This window comes from Schistocerca nitens, chromosome 6 (assembly GCF_023898315.1).
Source record: "Schistocerca nitens isolate TAMUIC-IGC-003100 chromosome 6, iqSchNite1.1, whole genome shotgun sequence".
Lineage (NCBI taxonomy): Eukaryota > Metazoa > Arthropoda > Insecta > Orthoptera > Acrididae > Schistocerca > Schistocerca nitens.
Genome location: NC_064619.1, coordinates 466,903,300 through 466,925,766, shown reverse-complemented (window position 1 = coordinate 466,925,766; position 22,467 = coordinate 466,903,300). Strand labels below are relative to the sequence as shown.

The following is a 22,467-nucleotide window of genomic DNA, read 5'->3' as shown; positions in this document are numbered from 1 at the left end:
TAAAAACATATAAATAGTGAATATGGCTACCAGATATCACTTGTCAAACTCAGAGATTTAAGAACTCTTGAACAATTGCTCAAAATTTGACGATCTTTAGAACGACATTGGCAATTTTTCAGAAGACAACAATGACTCGTGTGAGCTGGAGAGCAAAACCTGTACTGCTGATAGAAACAATGGTAGTGAGTATGAAGAAGCTAATGCACAAGTTTCTAATAGTCAGGTTTGTCGTTTAGTTCAACAGCCTGCCCTTCATAATGAATGTTGTCATTTTGATGCAGTCCCTGAATTACCTCTGTTTGAAGAAAAGAGTGGAATTCAGGTTCCTGTTAATACAATATCAACAGAACCAGACTGTTTGTTGCAATTTTTTAATCACAGTATGTTTCTAAAAGTAAAGTCAGAGACAAATATATATGCTAATGATATTATTTCTGAACTTTGCTGTCAGAAAAGGATCAAACCAAAATCTTTATGGAAGAAATGGAGACCAGTGAGGATACATGAAGTATATCAAGTTTTTGCAATTGTTTTGCATATGTGTGTTGTAAAGAAACCTAAACTTAGGGATTATTGGTCTGAAGACCCTGTGCTTACTTCATCATTTGCTTCTCAGCTAAAGTCATGAGATAGATTTTTTTCCGTATTCAGGATGCTGCATGTAAACAATAATGCGCTATGGATACCTCTACAAGAACCAGGCCATGACCCTCTGTATAAAATAACACATGTTTGGGACTTTTTCACATAAAGATGCACAAAGTCTTTTATCCATCATGAAATATGACTGTGGATGAAGCAATATGTCCTTTTTAAGGAAGAATTGGATACTATGTTTATATGAAATAAAAACCAGAGAAATATGGGATAAAATTGTGTGTTGTAATTGATGCTCAAACAGGTTACATGTGAAATGCTGAAGTTTATACTGGAGGAAAAGGAAATGTTGACAATTCTGTCAAATCCCTGCTGCTGAGGCTATGTTCCTCGTATTTGGGAAAAATACATGTGAAGTCCTGCATCCTTGAAGAACTATAGGAAAGAAATACATTGGGAGTTGTAACTGTGATGAAGAACAGGACAGATCTGCCTAAAGACCTAATAAATTGATAACTAAAGAAAGGAGAAATGACATTTCGTTGTAAAGGACACCTTTTCTGCTTGAAATGGAAAGACAAATGTGATGTACACATGTTGCCAACATAGCATAAGATGACTGCTTCACATATGAGTGTAAAATCCAGGTGTGGATATGTTGGGGTGGAAAAGCTACACGTTGTACTAGACTACAACTTGTCTAAAACAGGTGTTGACAGAGGAAACCAGTTGATGAGTTACTATCCCTTCCAACAAAAGACTGTAAAATGGTGAACAAAGATTTCCTTCCATATTTTTATGAGGGCAACAGTGAATGCCAACATTATTCACAATATCAAAATATCAAAAAAGTGTACATTAGCACATTTTCCTCTATAAATTAGCAAATCAATTGGTTCAAAAAGGAGGAGCAGAACTAAATAAAGACATACATTTAGTATCTTGAGTTGCAAGTGCAAACAGACTCACAGCATGTCATTTTCCTGAGAAACTGCCACCAACAGAAAGAAAACAAACACAGCTAGAAGATGCAAGGTCTGTTGGGGAAAAGGGAAATCTCAGGAAAGGTAGGGAGGAGAGGGACCAGATACTACTGTAGGCCATGTTACACAGGCCTTCATGTTCACAAGGGTTTTGAAAGATTTCATACCTGAGTGAAGTTCTCTAATTTGTAAAAATGAGGAAAAAAACATTTCACAATAAAAAACTTTACCTATAAATGAAGCATTTAGTATTTCCTGCTGACAAGTGATTTTAAATCAATAGCCTACCATTCCGTACGACTTACAAAAATTTTGTGCACTTCAGGGAAAATAAAAATGCTGAAAAACATTATCTTTAGAGTAATATCTACAAATCCCTGTATAATTTATTTGTGCTAAATGTATACATATTCATAAAGAGGAAGGATGGAAGGTTAATCTGATATACTGCCTAAAGAGGTAAGTGGATTAGTAAATTTACTAAAATATTGTAAATTGTAGCAAATTTCATCAGGGTCCGAGTATTAACTGGATTGCCAACCTGTTAGGCTCCAATGTATTAAGGTTAGAATTGCCTTATTTGCTTCTGCATTTCTCCAGAACACAAAATGATCTTTCCTGTAGCTGACTCCCAACAGCTTTTCCATTCTTCTGTAAATAACAACATAGTCAGTTTTAATCATTCCTCTCTCCCTGCTTTTCTGACTACCACAAGTAGAATCTCACTCTATGACATGTGCTTCATTATTTACCATCAACCTGGCTTCAACTTACATTAATTCTGTTGTTGTTCTCTCTGTCACTTGTAATAAGGGATTTGCAAGACCACATTGATGCCAAACATTTTGTCACATGAAATGCCTCAAAGAGGGTTGAGACAAACAAGAGAGAATTATTGGCTCTACCAAAAAGTTTTTCATAAGGCAATCCAGGTACTCCACACTGTTTTCCTCCAGATAGACTGGTCAGGAGAGGAGCTTAAGTACACGATGTATATTTTTTCCATTTTGTCAACTGTCTTTTAATCCAGTAGCTATGTTCATTTATTTGCTGTTTTCTGATGTTGTTGTGGACTCATTGCCTTTTCCTTCCTTGGAATCTGTGTCATGACAATTGGTTTCTTCTTTCTCTTTTCAACATTGTTGCCACTTCTGTCTCACTTACACTTTTAAGCATCCTACTCTTATCTCAAACTCCTCATTTTCCCTCTCTTCAGGTCTAAATTCTTAGGTTTTCAAATCTCATTTGTTGCTAAAATTTCACTGTTGATTCCAGTCCTGGTTTACGTAGCTGCATCTCCACTAACCTGAGATACTATGTGACTTACATGCATACTTTTTAACTGCCTTATAGCCTCTCATACTTACGCCTTACATGCCAGATGAAGGAAACCTGGTTCCAAACTTTATTATTTGTGAGATTGTCTGTTGGCACTTGTATATGTTTCTACTTGATAAAAAGCATTTTCCACTGTCTTCATTTGATAAAAGAGTATTTGATGTTAATAAATTACTTGTAAATTAACAAACCATACAACACCAGTTGCTCTATTTGACAAGATCCCTAAAAGTGTAGCTAACACCACACTTCAGTATCCTGCATTTTCACTAGGTTTCTCAGAAAATGATTACCTTCTTTTTTTACTAGTTTTTGGCAGAGACAAGTTTGAGAAATGAAGCAAAATTTTAACTAAGTTGTTCCACTGAGAGCATCTAATTTCAGTGAAAGTCTACAGCAAGGAAGGACACCTGTTTCTATTAATTTAATTTTCTTTCATCTGAAATACATTAATTTGAAGAATGAATTATAAGCACAAAATGTGTCAATTTGCAATACAATAAAAGGAAAATAAAAATGATCTCAAGTAACAAACATATCCTATAATCTGCAGTCTGTAAAAATTAATTGTTGGTTGACATTTCCTCTGATCAGACCTCTCAACATCATGACCAAACTGTTTGTCCTTGCCAATCTTCCAGAACAATCAGTCAGTAAATATCCAACGGCTTGTCCAGCTTTCTTTCTTGATCTATTTGGAATTTTGGAACCCAATTCCTGAGCCCACCCCTTTTATTTTGCATTTCATCAGACATCGTAGCATACACACAGTGATGGTAATGTAATGCATAGCACTAACCAAACATTACTGTATCCTTTTGCACAAGATGTGACTCTGCATCACATACTGGTGTACAATCATTGTCATCACATAGACTGACCTACATAAGATAATCTTCCTACTTGAAGTCAAACGTTTTTAAGGCAGCAAAGCACCATTGAAAAATGTTCTGGAAAGTCATAAATGTAACAGTGTTGCAGTACAGTGGTGAAGTGTAGTGGTCACAATACATACCTGATGATGGATGTGCATTCAAATCTCGCTGCATGTTTTGCAATTTTTTATTTTTAAATTTTAAATCTTATCAAAGTGACATTATTTTTGTTCAATAAATTTCTGTAAATGCAATTCTTTTATATTTCAAATACTTTGCCACAAAATTTTCATCAACATACTATCATTGTGTATTTTTTATTTGCTCTTAGTTTTTCTTCCTATCTTTTTTTTTTTTTTTTTTTTTTTTTTTTTTTTTTTTTTTTTTTTTTGCAAGTGTCGCCTATATACAGTTTGCTTTTAGTGCATCAACTGAAATTCTTCCATCTTAAGTTTACTCGTAGAAGTCAGCTTTAATCGCCATGAACAAAGTGAGCATGATTAATAGTTCTGCCGCAGATTGTTGACTGCCATTTTTTGGACACACTGCACATCATGAGGTTTTGGTTGCATTAAAACATTAGTTTGAATTCAGGACACAATATGCTTTGTCTGCTGCTGTTCAGTCATTGCTCATTTAAAAGCAGCTACTGAAAGAGCATATCACATTCCTGTCGTACCTCACAAAGGCCGCTTCTAACATTGCTTCACATTAAATGTTAAGTAACAGCACTTGTGAAGTGACTCATCATGTTTGTGTGTCTCCCTTAACCAATCAGTAGGCAGCAACTGATGTGGCAACAAAACAAAGTGGGAAGTGGCAGACATCAACTACTAAGTAATTTTAATCGAACTATAGTTATGTTTCTGTACAATTATGTCAGTTCTCATTCATTCTTTTATTTGTCAAGAATTACATTTAAAAAATCCATTTCTTGCCCCACTTAGTTAAGCATAAAAAATAACCACTGTATTTCCACATGTTGGAACAATGTAAGAGTGCAGTACACACAGAAATGTAATGACATATCTGTTACGAAATTTATGCGTATCGTTTAACTTTATATTCTTATCTGTAAAGTTATGCACTCAAACAAAATATATTACAAAAATATTGTAACTGCATTTCCCTCTGTGTATTTTAAGCTGTAATATAAATAGCCTTACCTTTGGAAATTTAGATTCTTCATCAATGAGTGCCATAATATTGATAGGTTTCATTCCAATTAGATCCAAGATCTCCTGATTGTCCACAAATTCCATGTGTTTCCAGTTTATTCCTTCTTGTGTATATTCTTCCTGCTCTAATTTAAATATGTGTCGCACAAAGAACTGTTGCAAGTTTTCATTTGCATAATTGATGCACAGCTGTTCAAAGCTGTTGAAGGAGAATATAATAGTATAATTTAGCATATTATTTTAGCATATTACATTGTACAAATACATGTAACTAATTATGTATAAGGTGCAGTCAAATTAAAATGCGACACATAGAAAATGTAAGTGAACTGTTTACTGTTTCAAAAATAATCACCATAACTGTTAGTACATTTATTCCACTGTGAGACAAGACAGTAAGCACCTTCATGGAAAAACTTCTGCATTTGCCTACAGAGCAATGGTTGTACCCAGATGTGCATCTCTTCACTTGAGGCAAATCGATGGCTATGAATTTTTTTCTTCAGGGCCTCAAAAATATGGAAATCTCATGAACAGAGATTGGGACTGTATGGAAGACATGTAAGGACTTTGCAGTGAAACTCCAACAGCACATTTTATTAGATTGTACTTTGTATTCAGACAAAAGGGCATCAGCTCATTTGTCACCCAATTTGACCTCTATTTCAAATTTTTTAAGGATTTGTGTGATGTTCAGCATGATTTTAGGATGAACTTTTTAATTTGTCACCAGAATGAGAGAATCAAACTGTTTGAGATATGGTGCTACAGAAGAATGTTGAAAATTAGGTGAACTAATAAGGTAAGGAATGAGAAGGTTCTCTGCAGAATCAGTGAGGAAAGGAACATATGGAAAACACTGCCAACAAGAAAGGACAGGATGATACGACATCTGTTAAGATATCAGGAAATAACCTTCATTGTACTAAAGAGAGCTATAGAGGATAAAAACAGTAGAGGAAGGCAAAGATTGAAATATATCTGGTGAAAACTGAGCATGTAGGTTGCAAGTGCTACTCTGAGATGAAAAGGTAGGCACAGGAGAGGAATTCATGGCAGGCTACATCAGACCAGTCAGGATACTGATGACTCAAAAAAAAAAAACTGTAATGATCAGCCACCCAGTCCTGGTCCTACTCCAAATCCCATGCCACTTTCCTTGACGTTGGCCTCCATCTGTCCAATGGCCAGCTTCACACGTCCGTCCACATCAAACCCACCAACAAGCAACAGTACCTCCATTATGACAGCTGCCACCCATTCCACATCAAACGGTCCCTTCCCTACAGCCTAGGTCTTTGTGGCAAACGAATCTGCTCCAGTCCGGAAACCCTGAACCATTACACCAACAACCTGAAAACAGCTTTCACATCCTGCAACTACCCTCCCGACCTGGTACAGAGGCAAATAACCAGAGCCACTTCCTCATCCCCTCAAACCCAGAACCTCCCACAGAAGAACCACAAAAGTGCCCCACTTGTGACAGGATACTTTCCAGGACTGGATCAGACTCTGAATGTGGCTCTCCAGCAGGGATACAACTTCCTCAAATCCTGCCCTGAAATGAGATCCATCCTTCATGAAATCCTCCCCACTCCACCAAGAGTGTCTTTCCGCCGTCCATCTAAACTTCGTAACCTCTTAGTTCATCCCTATGAAATCCCCAAACCACCTTCCCTACCCTCTGGCTCCTACCCTTGTAACCGCCCCCGGTGTAAAACCTGTCCCATGCACCCTCCCACCACCCCCTACTCCAGTCCTGTAACCCGGAAGGTGTACACGATCAAAGGCAGAGCCACATGTGAAAGCACCCACGTGATTTACCAACTGACCTGCCTACACTGTGAAGCTTTCTATGTGCAAATGACCAGCAACAAACTGTCCATTCGCATGAATGGACACAGGCAGACCGTGTTTGTTGGTAATGAGGATCACCCTGTGGCTAAACATGCCTTGGTGCACGGCCAGCACATCTTGGCACAGTGTTACACCGTCCGGGTTATCTGGATACTTCCCAGTAACACCAACCTGTCGGAACTCCGGAGATGGGAACTTGCCCTTCAGTATATCCTCTCTTCTCATTATCCGCCAGGCCTCAACCTCCGCTAATTTCAAGTTGCCGCCGCTCATACCTCACCTGTCTTTCAACAACATCTTTGCCTCTGTACTTCTGCCTCGACTGACACCTCTGCCGAATCTCTTAGCCTTTACAAATGTCTGCTTGTGTCTGTGTATGTGTGGTTGGATATGGGTGTGTGTGCGAGTGTATACCTGTCCTTTTTTCCCCTAAGGTAAGTCTTTCCGCTCCCGGGATTGGAATGACTCCTTACCCTCTCCCTTAAAACCCACATCCTTTCGTCTTTCCCTCTCCTTCCCTCTTTCCTGATGAAGCAACCGTTGGTTGTGAAAGCTAGAATTTTGTGTGTATGATTGTGTTTGTTTGTGTGTCTATCGACCTGCCAGCGCTTTCGTATGGTAAGTCACATCATCTTTGTTTTTAGATATATTTTTCCCGCATGGAATGTTTCCCTCTATTATATTTGATCTTAATTTAATTTAGACTTGACTTAAAGAAAGGAACAGACTAGGCCACTTTCATTGCAGAAGAGTTACAACATTCCTTATGGGTGAGCAGTCAGTGTGGCCAACAGCAACACAGACAACACAGGTTGAATCCCCTGCACCTACAAGGATGTTTTCTTGCAGGTTTCGCAAACAACAATGAGCTGATGGTGAAAATTGACTCTTTACTTTGAGTCTCTCAACATTGTGGGTACCACGAGGGCCTAACTTGAACAGCTGCCACCAACACCCTGAGTGACAGGTATGGCAGGCAACACATTTCAGGAAAACTCTGTGATAAGAGAGCCTGCACTACCTAGTCACGCCAGTGCTGTGTTTACCTTGACCATGGTGCATCAGCCTCCACTTACTGAACTGTGGTTTTCTGTTGAATTTGCTCTATGAACTGGTTGTGATACTCTGTTGTTTGGTCTTCAGCTATGGACACTGACTTTGAAGTGGTTTTAGATATGCTCCCATGGAGCCTGTGTCTGTTCACTGTAATAAAGCAGTTGTATAAACACCAATTTTACTTACTCCACACACACTGTGGTGAGATTTGAATGAGAAGTAGCAGTGTCAGTTTCATAAGCCATCTTTAACAACTGCCACATAAGTGTGTTAACTTCAAGACCTTCCAATGAATGACTACTACAGAGGCTGATGCATCAGCTAGCCAGCCGGTGTGGCCGTGCGGTTAAAGGCGCTTCAGTCTGGAACCACGTGACTGCTACGGTCGCAGGTTCGAATCCTGCCTCGGGCATGGATGTGTGTGATGTCCTTAGGTTAGTTAGGTTTACTTAGTTCTAAGTTCTAGGCGATTAATGACCTCAGAAGTTAAGTCGCATAATGCTCAGAGCCATTTGATGCATCAGCTATTCAGCAGGACAAGATCCCACACAGAATCTAGAGCCATTGGGTTCTCATTTTTTTTCCTCACATCAAAGGGGACAAAATGAAACATGGAACTCAAAGTTATGTATGAAATGTTTCTAAATGGTTAAACTGTATTAATAGAAGACTGACCAGAAAAATAATTATATTACAAGGGAGAGACTTTGATAGCTAATTAGTTAAAAATCCCACATATCTTACTAAGAAGAAAAATTCTGAGCGGTCAATTGTTCAAAACAAATGGAGTTGCTAAAAAAAGTATTATGGGTGTATTCTTCAAATGCAAAATATTGTTAAAGCCTAGACATATATTTGAGGGTTGGAACTTTAATAGTAGCAACTACTTATTTACAATTTATACAAAATAGATACTTGATTCAAAGTTCTACTGTCCTTCAAAGTAGTCACCAGCACTGTGTATAAACCAATACCAGTGATGTGGAAGTCCTTCCCACAACCATGAATAACCAAATTGTTGTTTCACTTTTTCATGCTATATCTAATGCACCTGCACAAGCAATATGTAAAATGTATCTAAATGAGTCAGATTGTTATTTATGCAAAATTCCATTTAAATCTATAGTTCAGTTGGTTATATTTATCTACCTGATTCAGATGATACAATTAGTTTCACTAGAAGCTCAGATTATTAAAAGTTATGGCTACTTGAAATTTCAACTATAGTAAGTAATGAGGAAACACTTTGAGCTAATAGACAGAATACAATGGGCTGTTAATATTCATTCAAAACTAGATAATACACTTTAAATTATTTGTAACTAATAATCTTCCAAGGTAAGTGATACTGAAAGTTCAGAACCTCATAATTTTGATTGCCTTAATGCTTACAAGATACTTAACTTCAACACTGTACTTTTCTTACTGTATTTTTTAATCAGGTGAAGCATCTTACTAATTAATTAAGACATTAACTAAAATTCTGAATAATTTGTAATTATAAAATATTGTTTTCAAGATGAAAGCCATACTTGTGAGTATGGGATTTATAACTCGGCAGCTTAACAATGTTCCACATACTTTTATAATTTACTAACATTCAATATTTTTCTTAAACTAGGTAACAGTAAAATCTTATGATCCACACTAAATAGCAAAATCTAATCCATCTGATTTTCAAAACATTAAGTAGTTTCAGAAACCACTGTCTTTAAATAGCCACCCCTCCTCCAAAATTGCCTGTCTGCAACTGACAAGCAACCACGTAACTTCATTGTGTCAGAAACCATCTTCAAATACAAAATGCATAACATGTATGCTGTAAGATGCTGTAACAAGAAACTGCAGATGCAATAACTATATTGACCTGTACAGGAAGCTTCACCTAATCAGACCAGTAGAAACAGGGTTAATTAGTGCCAATAGTTTTCACATTTTGCCACTCAACATTGTCACTGTGCTTGGATATTTAAGATGACTGTCCTTTTATTTGATGAAGAATATGTTTACTGCACAAAACATTGATATCAAGAACAGTAACAAAGTGCAGTATATACTTTTCTCTTACTTGCATACAACAGAGAATTGTGAAACTTGAACTGACCATTGTGCACAAATATGTCACTAGTGAAAGAAAATGAGATGGATTTCTAACATTACATATTGTATGAGATACATCACTGGAACTATCCTTTTTATCACTGACAGTTTTCAGTCTGTTACAATGATCAAGAGAAGAAGTGTCAGCTACAGAGATCAACAAAGCAGGTAAAATGGATTAGCTACAAATTATGTTGATAGTTCAAGTGGAGTGGTCTATTGCCTGACAGAACTCTGCAACAGTTCTAAAGCGAAAGTCATGAAGAGGTTTCTTCAATTTAGGAATCAAGTTGAAGTCACAAGGACTCAAGTCTGGGGAGTATAGTGAGAGGTACAGCATTTCACAACTTGTGGCATACGCGCCTGAACATTGTCCTTTAAAATCATGGGTGGGTCCTACAAGAAGAGTTGCTACTTCTTTCAATAAACTAGTCACAGCTGTGTTCCAAAAATGAACAGCTCAAGTAAGAAGTGGCAACACATTCTGCAGGACCTACCCATCATTTTGCAGGACAATGCTCAGGCATGTATGGTGCAAGTTGTGGCTGGCTGTTCTCAATGGGACTGAGATGTGCCGTACCACCTACCACACTACCCAGACTTAAGGACTAGTGACTTCAAATTGATTACTAAATTAAAGAAAGCACTCCACAGCATTCACTTCAGAAGTGTTGGAGAGATTTATCAGGCAACAGACTGCTCCAATCAAACTATCAACACAACTGGCAGTGCTAAGGGCGTCCTACGACTTCTACATCACTGGCAATTGGTCATACACAATGCAGGTGATTTCTTTGAAGGAGTAAAACTTTGAAACATGAGTCTGTTTTGTATAAGTTGTAAATAAGTTGTGCAGGTATGTGCATTAGATCTAACACTCCTATATAATTACATCAAATACAGATATTCTTACCTATTTGACTTAAAATTCTCAAAACCAAAAATATCAAGGACACCAATAGAATTTTTTGTCGGTATATCCTGTTTATTTACAGTGTTGTTGATTTTGTTCACAATATATATGAAAACACGACCATAAATTCCTTTAACAAAAGCATCTCTCACTTCAGTTGCTTGTGTTTCTGAAAGTGCAGATACCTGAAAAAAAGTAAAATATGTCAGTGATCATTAGACAACAATGCAAACTCAAACTTTAAAGATTTCCCAATTAATCATTTAGAGTAGTAGAAACAGTTAAGAAATATAAACTAGAAACAAATTCTGCTAAGCTATTTAAGTCTAATTCCGAATGAAACAAGAAGATTTAAATACACAGCCACTCACAAATGCTTTTGGAGTACCAGCATTATTGCCATTAGTGGTAAGACAGGTGATGATGAGGAGGGTGGAATGTCAGGACAGGTGAAGGATGAAATGATACTAAGAGACATTATAGAGCAATAAGAGTAAGGGAAAGTTGATACAGCAGATAGAATGAATCCAGATATAAGTAATGTCACATGTAATAGCTGATAGAGAAGGAGATGACAAAAACTGATTGTAGAGAAGGAAAAAGAATGTGTACAAGGATCAGATTAAATAAGAAGCATATGACAAATAAAAGAAATGGAACTGTTGCAAGAATTAACAAGCTTGCAAGGATGTGGGATGAAACAGGATGCTGCAAGTTGACAACAACCTTAGTGGGGAATTAAAAAAGGCACAAAAATCCAGTTATGAGTGTAAGAAATTAGTGATATTAATGGATTTTATTGCAAGAGATGACATTTATATAAGAAAGCACCTATCAGAGAATGGACAGTAGTACCAAAGGCTATCTGCAACCACATAGTGCAACAATGACGTGATTGCATAGAGGCATGTAATAATGGAAAAAAGCAACAAGCAAGTGTGCATGCATGCCATTATTGGTAGCCACAGCAAAAGAAAGATATAGAATTTTATATTCAAATTTATCTACCTTGCAAGAAAAGCATGAAAGGATAAAGACCAAATATAGCTTTTCAAATTGTACTTGAATCAGTAGGACATTTCAAAATTGTGGAACTCAATATCATGGGACTGTTTCCCGTCATGGCCCAAAATAACAGATATATTTTGTCTATCAATGATTATTTCTCTCATGATGTTATTATGATACAAATTGAAAACATGACCACTGAGACTGTTGCAAAAGCATTCACCACTCAATAGTACAGCCACTTGGGAGTTCAGAGGCCATTATAAGAGAATAAGGAACAAACTTTATTTCCTGTCTGATGGTACAGGTATGTTCAGTACTTGAAACGAAGATATGGAAAACTATGCTGTTTCACTCTAAGAGTAATAGTAGTGCTGGACAGGAACATAAAACAGAAGTCAAAATGATGTTGTATTATGTAACAGCTCGCACTCAGACTGAGATCATCTTTTGACATATGTGATTTCATCATACTATGTTAGCTAAATGATTAAAGTTTATTTGGAAGAGAGTTCAGTAGAACAATGCTGCCACAACACAGAAGCTGTAGTTGAAAGAATGTCTGAATGCTGCTACAGCAAGTAGGAGATAATGTGATGTTACAACAAACCCCTACAAAACTGGGCACAACTAAGAAATTCACTTGACCCTGTGGTGGACCATTCTGGATATTGTTTATTTATTTATTTATTTAATAATTCATCTGTATGGATGTCATCATTATACATACATATGTACATTATTTTGTCACATCGGATAATGAAATACAAGCTATATATAATAAATTCATTATATAGTTATAATAGAGGGAAACATTCCACGTAGGAAAAATTTATCTAAAAACAAAGATGATGTGACTTACCAAATGAAAGTGCTGGCAGGTCGACAGACACACAAACAAAAACACTGCCAGCACTTTCATTTGGTAAGTCACATCATCTTTGTTTTTAGATAAATTCATTATTTATATATATATATATATTAGAGGGAAACATTCCACGTGGGAAAAATATATCTAAAAACAAAGATGATGTGACTTACCATACGAAAGCACTGGCAGGTCGATAGATACACAAACAAACACATACATACACACAAAATTCAAGCTTTCGCAAACAATGGTTGCTTCATCAGGAAAGAGGGAAGGAGAGGGAAAGATGAAAGGATGTGGGTTTTAAGGGAGAGGGTAAGGAGTCATTCCAATCCCGGGAGTGGAGGTAAGTCTTTCCGCTCCCGGGATTGGAATGACTCCTTACCCTCTCCCTTAAAACCCACATCCTTTCATCTTTCCCTCTCCTTCCCTCTTTCCTGATGAAGCAACCATTGTTTGCAAAAGCTTGAATTTTGTGTGTATGTATGTGTTTGTTTGTGTATCTATCGACCTGCCAGCACTTTCGTATGGTAAGTCACATCATCTTTGTTATATATGATTATAATAGAGGGAAACATTCCATGTAGGAAAAATATATCTAAAAACAAATATGATGTGACTTACCAAATGAAAGTGCTGGCAGGTCGACAGACACACAAACAAACACAAACATACACACAAAATTCTAGCTTTCGCAACCAACGGTTGCTTCGTCAGGAAAGAGGGAAGGAGAGGGAAAGATGAAAGGATGTGGGTTTTAAGGGAGAGGGTAAGGAGCCATTCCAATCCCGGGAGCGGAAAGACTTACCTTGGGGGAAAAAAAGGACAGGTATACACTCGCACACACACACATATCCATCTGCACATACACAGACCTGGTATGGAAGCAAATAACCAGAGCCACTTCCTCATCCCCTCAAATCCAGAACCTCCCATAGAAGAACCACAAAAGTGCCCCACTTGTGACAGGATACTTTCCGGGACTGGATCAGACTCTGAATGTGGCTCTCCAGCAGGGATACAACTTCCTCAAATCCTGCCCTGAAATGAGATCCATCCTTCATGAAATCCTCCCCACTCCACCAAGAGTGTCTTTCCGCCATCCACCTAACCTTCGTAACCTGTTAGTTCATCCCTATGACATCCCCAAACCACCTTCCCTACCCTCTGGCTCCTACCCTTGTAACCGCCCCCAGTGTAAAACCTGTCCCATGCACCCTCCCACCACCCACTACTCCAGTCCTGTAACCCGGAAGGTGTACACGATCAAAGGCAGAGCCACGTGTGAAAGCACCCACATGATTTACCAACTGACCTGCCTACACTGTGAAGCTTTCTATGTGCAAATGACCAGCAACAAACTGTCCATTCGCATGAATGGACACAGGCAGACAGTGTTTGTTGGTAATGAGGATCACCCTGTGGCTAAACATGCCTTGGTGCACGGCCAGCACATCTTGGCACAGTGTTACACCGGGTTATCTGGATACTTCCCACTAACACCAACCTGTCAGAACTCCGGAGATGGAAACTTGCCCTTCAGTATATCCTCTCCTCTCGTTATCCACCAGGCCTCAACCTCTGCTAATTTCAAGTTGCTAAAGTTCATACCTCACCTGTCTTTCAACATCTTTGCCTCTGTACTTCTGCCTCGACTGACATCTCTGCCCGAACTCTTTGCCTTTACAAATGTCTGCTTGTGTCTGTGTATGTGCGGATGGATATGTGTGTGTGTGAGTGTATACCTGTCCTTTTTTGGATATATTTTTCCCACGTGGAATGTTTCCCTCTATATATATATATATATATATATATATATATATATATATATATATATATATATATATATATAAACAAAGATGATGTGACTTACCAAATGAAAATGCTGGCAGGTCGACAGACACACAAACAAACACAAACATACACACAAAATTTTAGCTTTCACAACCAACGGTTGCTTCATCAGGAAAGAGGGAAGGAGAGGGAAAGATGAAAGGATGTGGGTTTTAAGGGAGAGGGTAAGGAGTCATTCCAATCCCGGGAGCGGAATGACTTACCTTGGGGGAAAAAAGAACAGGTATACACTCGCACACACACACATATCCTCACCATATAATCACCTGAGTAAATAAATTGATGCAACATCTTTTCCAAATATGAGTTCTGTGTGTTAATTACAAGTCCATATCACATTCAAATCATGACTACAGCCCAAAGTGGGTGTATAAGAACAAAAAATATAACCAAAATTGGCAGAAATATCACCAAAATGGGCAGGGCTGGTTCAAGAACATTTTTCCACACAAGTGACTTATCATGTGGCATGCATCCTCCTCCTTACAATTCAGCTATGTTAGGGTTAGCTACTAATTGTAATACACACTGTATACAAAACTTGCCACTTGGGCACAGTTTGGTGCCTCAAGCGGCCTACTAATTGTGATACATCCTTTATAGATATCTTACACTTTCAGCATTTCTGGTAACCCTCTCAGCTTGGCACCCCAAGCAGTGGCTTATATTGCTAGGGCCTTAAACAAGCCCTGAAAGTTGGTGTTAAAACAAAATGATTTTTTCCTGTCTTTAACTATGACTCATTGCCCCAATAACCTTTTACCGTAATTTGCATGTCCAATGACAGAATTCTATGATGTGTAGTTCTATATGGATATGACAGGCTGCATATGCTACTTCCTACAGCCAGAGGTTCAAAATACTGCTTAAGCTGTAAATTTCTTTTATTATTACATGACCAGTTTCAGGCTCTTATAAGCCCATCTTCAGGTGTCGTAATTGCACTGTGGCCCCTGAGCACCGCAGTGGACATTTACTAGGCATGGTGTGCTACCTATGAGAGCTCATCGGTAGCACACTGCACCTAGTACACGTCCACAGCGGCGCTCGGGGCCACAGCACAGTTACGACACTTGAAGATGGGCTTAGAAGAGCCCAAAACTGGTCATGTAATAATAAAAGAAATTTACAACTGAAGCAGTATTTTCAACCTCTGGTACAATGCTCAGTTGTGGATGTTCTTCCAACAGGATTGCTTGTAACTTCATACAGGGAAACTCAAAAAAATATTAACAAACTGACATAGCACATCAGGCTTGCAACAGGGATCAGTAATCACATAGGAATTAAGGGGTGCAAGGGCCATCCAGAGCTACTAAAGGCATTGCAGTTATCTAGTAACATGTTACAACTGGATGCCTACTACAGGAGATGTTCAACGTTTTGTCCATATGCGTTGAGATACACTTGACATTGACGCTGCATTGAATGGTGCACCCTCTCAAAGGTACCTGGTGTATCTTGAAGACAGCCTGCTGTCACAACAGTCATGTCTACAAGAGCCTCCAGTGATGCAGTAGGTTGCCTGCAAATGTGCCCTCACCTGCTTGCTGAAATGCATGGGGGCTCCATCATGCTGAAATCAAATGTGACGATGAATAGGCATGGGAATATCATTCAGCACATCCGATAGAACCTCTCACAGGAATAAAAGGTACCTGTGACCATCAAATTGGTCCAGGAGAATGTATGGCCCAATTAAACAGCCACAAATGATGCTAGCCTACATGTTAAGGGTAAATTTGCGTTGTGAGGCATGATTACTTGTACTGTGAGGGTTCATATCCACCCATATTTGCAGGTTGTGAACATTCCTCACAACCTCGAGTGAAAATGCTATCTTATTGGTGGAGAGGACACTTGCTGTGAAGCTTTGGTCTCATGACAGCAGTGCCCTCTCATGGCATTTGCAACCCCCAGTTCCTATATGATGACTGATATGTTTTGTATGCCCAGTGTGCCGTGTCAGTTTGTAAACATTCTTTTGAATCGCCCTGTAGATCTGAATATCATCAAATACTGATAAAACTTGTCATTATAAAAATAAATATGCAACTGAGATAGTGAAATAAAGGATACATTTTAAACTTCAACACAGTTGTGGAATCTCTCATGGTGCATACATCAGTAACAGTGAGAGAGCAATGGTTTTTGTACCCCATAGTGAGAAGGCCTTCTTCCAGATGGAATAGCTGATCATCTCCTGCAATTGATTTTTTGTTCTGTGGCACATCTATCTGCTATTACAATTCATAAATATTATAAAATGCCTGTATGTATGTATAAACCAATGGATCGATTCCAACTAAACTTGGTGCGCATATCACTTACCATCTGGAAAGAAATACTGTGAGTGTAAGAACCACCTACCTCCAAAGGGCTAGGGGTGGGAGTGAAAAAGAAGTGTACCTTATGATGCATAAATAGCCCTACCTCCAAAGGGCTAGGGGTGGGAGTGAAAAAGAAGTGTACCTTATGATGCATAAATAGCTACACTGTATTCATCCAGTGTTTGAGAATGAGAGCACTTGGTGGCTTGCAACCAACTTTCCATATAATGTCAGACCTTTAAGAGACTTTTTTCCTCACTGACTTCCCACAAAATGATGAAAGGAAAAAAGTTTATTGTTTTCTACATTTTTGCTGTTCATGCAGTAAAACTGCTGCAACAGGCATGACCTTTTAATTTATTACTTTTTTACTGCTAACTCTATTTGCAACAATTTTGCGGAGAGTATTCACATACAACACTGAATGTACTTGCAAAAATGTATCATCATATGACACATAGTCCAGGTGATATGACATCATAAACAGTAAGATGATTTTGCAGACAGTATACACTGGATGTATCTGCAAAATCATATAAATTTAACAACACATAATTCAGGAGATACAACACTGTAAACATTGAGCTGCATGAAAACAAAACTGCAGAGCAGAATTCGCTAGAGGTATAGGTGAAATACATCTACAAATATATGTGAAATATGTTAAATAGATGTGGGATATACATGACAAGTGCATGTGTGGACAAATTCATGGGTAAAAAGCTCCTCCTAAATCCCCAGACAAATTTCAACCAAACTTAGTACACATATTACTTACTATCTGGAAAGAAAAACTGTGAGGGTAAAAACCAGCAACCACCTATTGATGCTGGGGTGATCATGTGGAGATAAAAAGGAGGAGGAGGAAATAGTAGACAGAAAGGGGGAAAGAAGGAGACAGACACAGTTATGGGGGAGAAAGGGGAGCGGGAAATGGACAGAAAGAGAAGAGGAGAAGGTGGGCAGAGAGAGGGGAGAGGAGGAGATAGACATAGAGAGGGAAGAGGAGAGATGGATAGAGACAGAGGCAGGAAGGGTTGGTCAGAGAGAAGTGGTAGGAGAAAATTGACTTAGAGGGGGTGGAGAAGATAGACAGAGGAGGAAGGAGCAGATGACAGGGGGGCAGAGGAGGGGAGGGGGGGGGGTGCAGGTGGACAGAGATGGGAAGGAGGAGGAGAGAGACAAAACAGGGGGAGGAGGAAATAAACTAATAGAAGATTCGAATAAGCACATGCTCAGGCAATGCTGAATACTCAGCTACCACGTTACAACTGATGAGATCCACTCTTCACCAACACATTTTTCCATTATTAGTTGGCTCTGGCGGTAGAAGTTTGACCAGATTGGAGGCTCTCTGTACACCCTTGATATGGTGGTGCCTGAAAAGCACTGTGCCTCCAAAACCTCAAAAATGGAGTTACCATGTACAGAGTATCCAGAATCCAGCCAAAGTGGAGTGAGTTGTATAATGCCATTCCTGGTCAAGAGTGTCGCATTGATGAGCTGCGCAAGATCTGATGACACCCCAATCAGTTGACTTGCCCCCTCCTCCTCTTCCCTTTCTGTCCATTTCCCCCTCCCCTTCCTCCCCCATAACTGTGTCTGTCTCCTCCTTTCCCCCTTTCTGTCTGCTATTTCCTCCTCCTCCCTTTTCTCTCCACAATATCACCCCATGCTGTATATATGTCCAACTCAATTGTGCATGAATCTACATTTATAATAGTATTGCCATTATACACAGGATCAAAAAAGGCTGCAACATGCTGCCACTCATACACACCTCATGTTGGGTACAGATAATGTGTAAATGTTACAACATATTTATTTAACTTCAGAGATGTGTGTTCACAATAATATTGTAAGAAAGACTAAGGTTTAGTTCACAAGTACTTTGCAAATGTGAAAGAAATATGAAGTTTTTCAAAGTGATATACAGATAAATAGAGAACAGGAAATACAAGCAAATTCACAGCTGACAGATCTGTATACACACCACTTTTTCTCCATGAGCAAATATTGTTTTATGGGTGAGTGCTTCTATAAGTGGTTCTATTGGTACACCAAGTATGTCAGCAATTTTCTTGGCATGTACCTTATCAGGTATCTCAGATGTATCAATGTTAGCTGCAAACAAGAAAACATAACTGCAATAGAATGCCTGAAAATCCAACAAGTGCATTCATCACATACAAATAACTACATTAATTTACTAACCTACAAATAAAAGAAGATAATGAAGTAACATGCATGCAGTTTCTTCTAACCTCATGATTAGAAGATATCTCAGTCTTTATATGCCAGACATCAATTACATACAAAATACACATCTAATGAGCATACCTATGCTGTGAACACAGCAACTATCACAGTGAGCTTCCACAGCAGCCAAATAAAAGACTTCCTGGCATCATTCTCTTCCTCAGTTGCTGTTATCCAACTCACTTCTACATACAGACTACACAATGCTTTGATTTCATACTGTGTGTATAGTGCTGCAAATCCTGAACTTATGATTTCCATCGCCACTTACTTATGTAGAACTTTCATTAGGAAATACTCATCTAGCTAAGCCATGCTTGGACTCTATTTCACTATTATGGAACAAGCCCATAATAGTTTCTATTGGTGGCTTGCGTGGATATTTTGACAAGAACTATTACTGTTTGGTAAAAGGGCTAACTGACAATTTATGTTGATGTTACGAAAATTATTTATGCACAATAAATGTTGTGGCCTCAAGTGAGAATCACAACAGTTAACTTATTTAGGTGATAAGCATTGAGTGAATATGCAAAAGTATCAGAAAAAAATCAATATTATGGTTTAGTCTGTGAGGTGTGCAGAAGGACATAAACAGGAAAAAACAATGTGGATATTGTCATGGATCTAGGTTAGACATCTTCTCTGACAAACAAATTACGTCCATTACTTGCCCTTAAAAGTGAGTCCCATGTATTCTATTTTCATCAGATTTATTGTAACAGGTTTAGAAGTACACGTAAGATCTCCTATAGTGTGAAACATATGTCATCATCAGAGGGTGATACCATGTAATCATCAACTGTTATAAACATTTCATTCAGTACTTTGTATTTGACTTTGTGCCCAGTTCTCTATCAGAACAGAATTGCCACAAATTGACAGACCAACAATAGCCAATATCATTTTGCTGGGCACGAAGTAGAATTCAACAGCAGGATAAGGGCGTGGTTACAACACATAGTAGATTCTCACCATATGCAAGGACTGGTCTACCATATAAATGAACTAGACAGTCATCTAGAGTGCCTGAATTTTGTGTTTGGAACAGGAGGGGGAAATCTGGAATTTTTCCCCTCCACTTACATAGTTAACAGTTTTGCATCCAGACTAGCATGATGAAAAGTCTTTACTCTTGCGGCAACGCAACAGCAGTCACATGCAGTTTTGTTCACCAGTGCCCTAAAAGCTGGTAGTTCCTTTTCATACAGCAGTAAACTTCTGTGGGTGCCAACCGCATTACTCACTTAAGGTGCCAAAATAACTAAGGTCAACAGTGACTATATGCCTTGTCGCAATCAATTTTTTAACATTGTACAATTATTGCTCTAAATTCTTATCAACAGTTTTTTTCTGCCTCCTTCCTCTTCTGTTAGTAGTTGCCTTCTGCCTCTGTTTTATGGAATCTGCCTATTTTTCCAAAATTCAATTGGAAAATTTTTCTATCTCATCCATTTTACTTTTTAATTAAAGTTAAGTTCTTACCACATTTTCCACAGTAACTTTTTCCCATGTGTTTCTTTACTTGTCTTCATCTAAATTAATTAATTGCTTTAGTATTTAGCTTTCATGTTTGAGATATTAACTGCCTGCCTCACCTTCTTACTGAACACTTTGTCAGAATGCGGCCCCCCTCTGAATTGCTCTGTGGATTCATCTTCACCAACTGCCATCAGCTAATGAAATTTACTGTTCCTCCAGAAGTATTGCCATGAATAGCACTGTATGTGATAACTGCTCTCCTCCAGCCTATGGTGCAACCATACTTCAGTGGTGGTACAATGTTATTCACTGTTGTGTACAGCAAAGCTGCGGAATGTTTGGCAACATGGAAGGTGTCTGTCCCCTCTGGCACCATGGGTAAACAAATCTCATCTCCATGCTTCATTATCATTTTTTCTCATTGCACAGAGATGCCTTCCAACATGCTACATATTAATACTTTTTCTTCAATGTTCCTTTATTTTGTGTTTTTGCTGATTAAGGGTATGGGACAATATTACCTGCCATCCCGTGTCTGTAAATATCATATTTAGTTTCTCTCCCAGTATTTTATATATGAGTTAATTTTCTGAAAAAGTACAAATTTTTTGTTTTTGAAAGGTTTTTTCTGTCCTTGATTCAATGGTTTCTGTTTCACCTGTTAGTAAGCAGACTCTCCTTTTCTGTTTCAAAATCACACATATTTAAGTTTCTAGAAGACACCTGCAGTAAATAGTTAATCTTATGTAGTTTCAATATTGATTTGGTTGTATTAGTTACCAGGTTATTACTTCAAAGTATAGAGTAGAATTTTATAAACTGATACAAACCTATAACTTTGGCTTTGTACTTGATGTTTCCCAGGTGCAGAACCACAGCCAAAAGTTTTATAATTTCCCAGACTTCATTCTCATTAAAATTTAAGACTTTCATAGCTGCTCTGACTACAGCAAAATCTTTGGCATCATCACGGCCTTCACAAGTTAGAGTGCCTCCCTTGAAATAGTAATTAAACAACAAGAATTGGTCAAAGTCAAGAATAGATGGTGTATATGAGTTCAAGTCATAAGTTGAAGTTTTCTAGCAGGTGCAAAGGATGAGTAGTGAATAATCTTATTTTTTCCATCCTGAAACTTTATACTATATAAATGCCTAAAACTTCACACATTACTATTGATTAGTATTCCAGACAGTATTTTTAAACATCTCCACTACACAAAAAGAGTATACAAGAAATGGGAGAAAGAAGAAGAAAATCTAATGGATAAGTAGTGAGATGGATTGCCAATAAAAAAAGGTTTGCATAAATGTGAATAATAGTTCATGGAAAGAGTGATTCATTTTTGAAATCATGTTAGTCCTCAACAAGTAAGCAAACAAGCTACAGCTGGTGATGATGTGTATACTACAACAGTAAGACTACATATTTGATGAAGAAATGAGAGTGATAAAAGATTCAACTGTTAATAAAAGGTAACAAACACAGTACATGAAGTAACTGTTACTTTTTTCCCTCGCCATCTTAAATGCAAGGCAATTTAAGAGACTGTTTTGGTGTAACACTCTTTTAAATTTCATGTGCTTAAAAGAGGAAAACATATACAGAAAAATAACCAACTACTGCAGAAGATACTATAAGAATGTATTACAAAGAAAACATGGAATATACAGGTATCTGTGATACATCATTATAATGAAAATTAAATAATATAGAAAGAGTACAGTATGTAATTTTAGTACTAGGTCATTCAGATAAATAAAAT

General features: G+C 38.0%; 1 protein-coding gene across 1 annotated transcript in view; it reads right to left on the bottom strand.

Annotated features, from left to right (window-relative positions):
• LOC126262482 (myosin-VIIa-like) overlaps window positions 1-22,467 on the bottom strand; it is a 390,655-nt gene that overhangs the window by 289,273 nt on the left and 78,915 nt on the right. The window contains exons 7-10 of the mRNA XM_049959145.1: window positions 21,535-21,700; window positions 18,957-19,087; window positions 10,901-11,085; window positions 4,963-5,173 (exon numbers count right to left, since the gene is read on the bottom strand). Coding sequence (XP_049815102.1) covers window positions 4,963-5,173; window positions 10,901-11,085; window positions 18,957-19,087; window positions 21,535-21,700 — 693 coding nt within the window. The remainder of the gene's footprint in view (window positions 1-4,962; window positions 5,174-10,900; window positions 11,086-18,956; window positions 19,088-21,534; window positions 21,701-22,467) is intronic.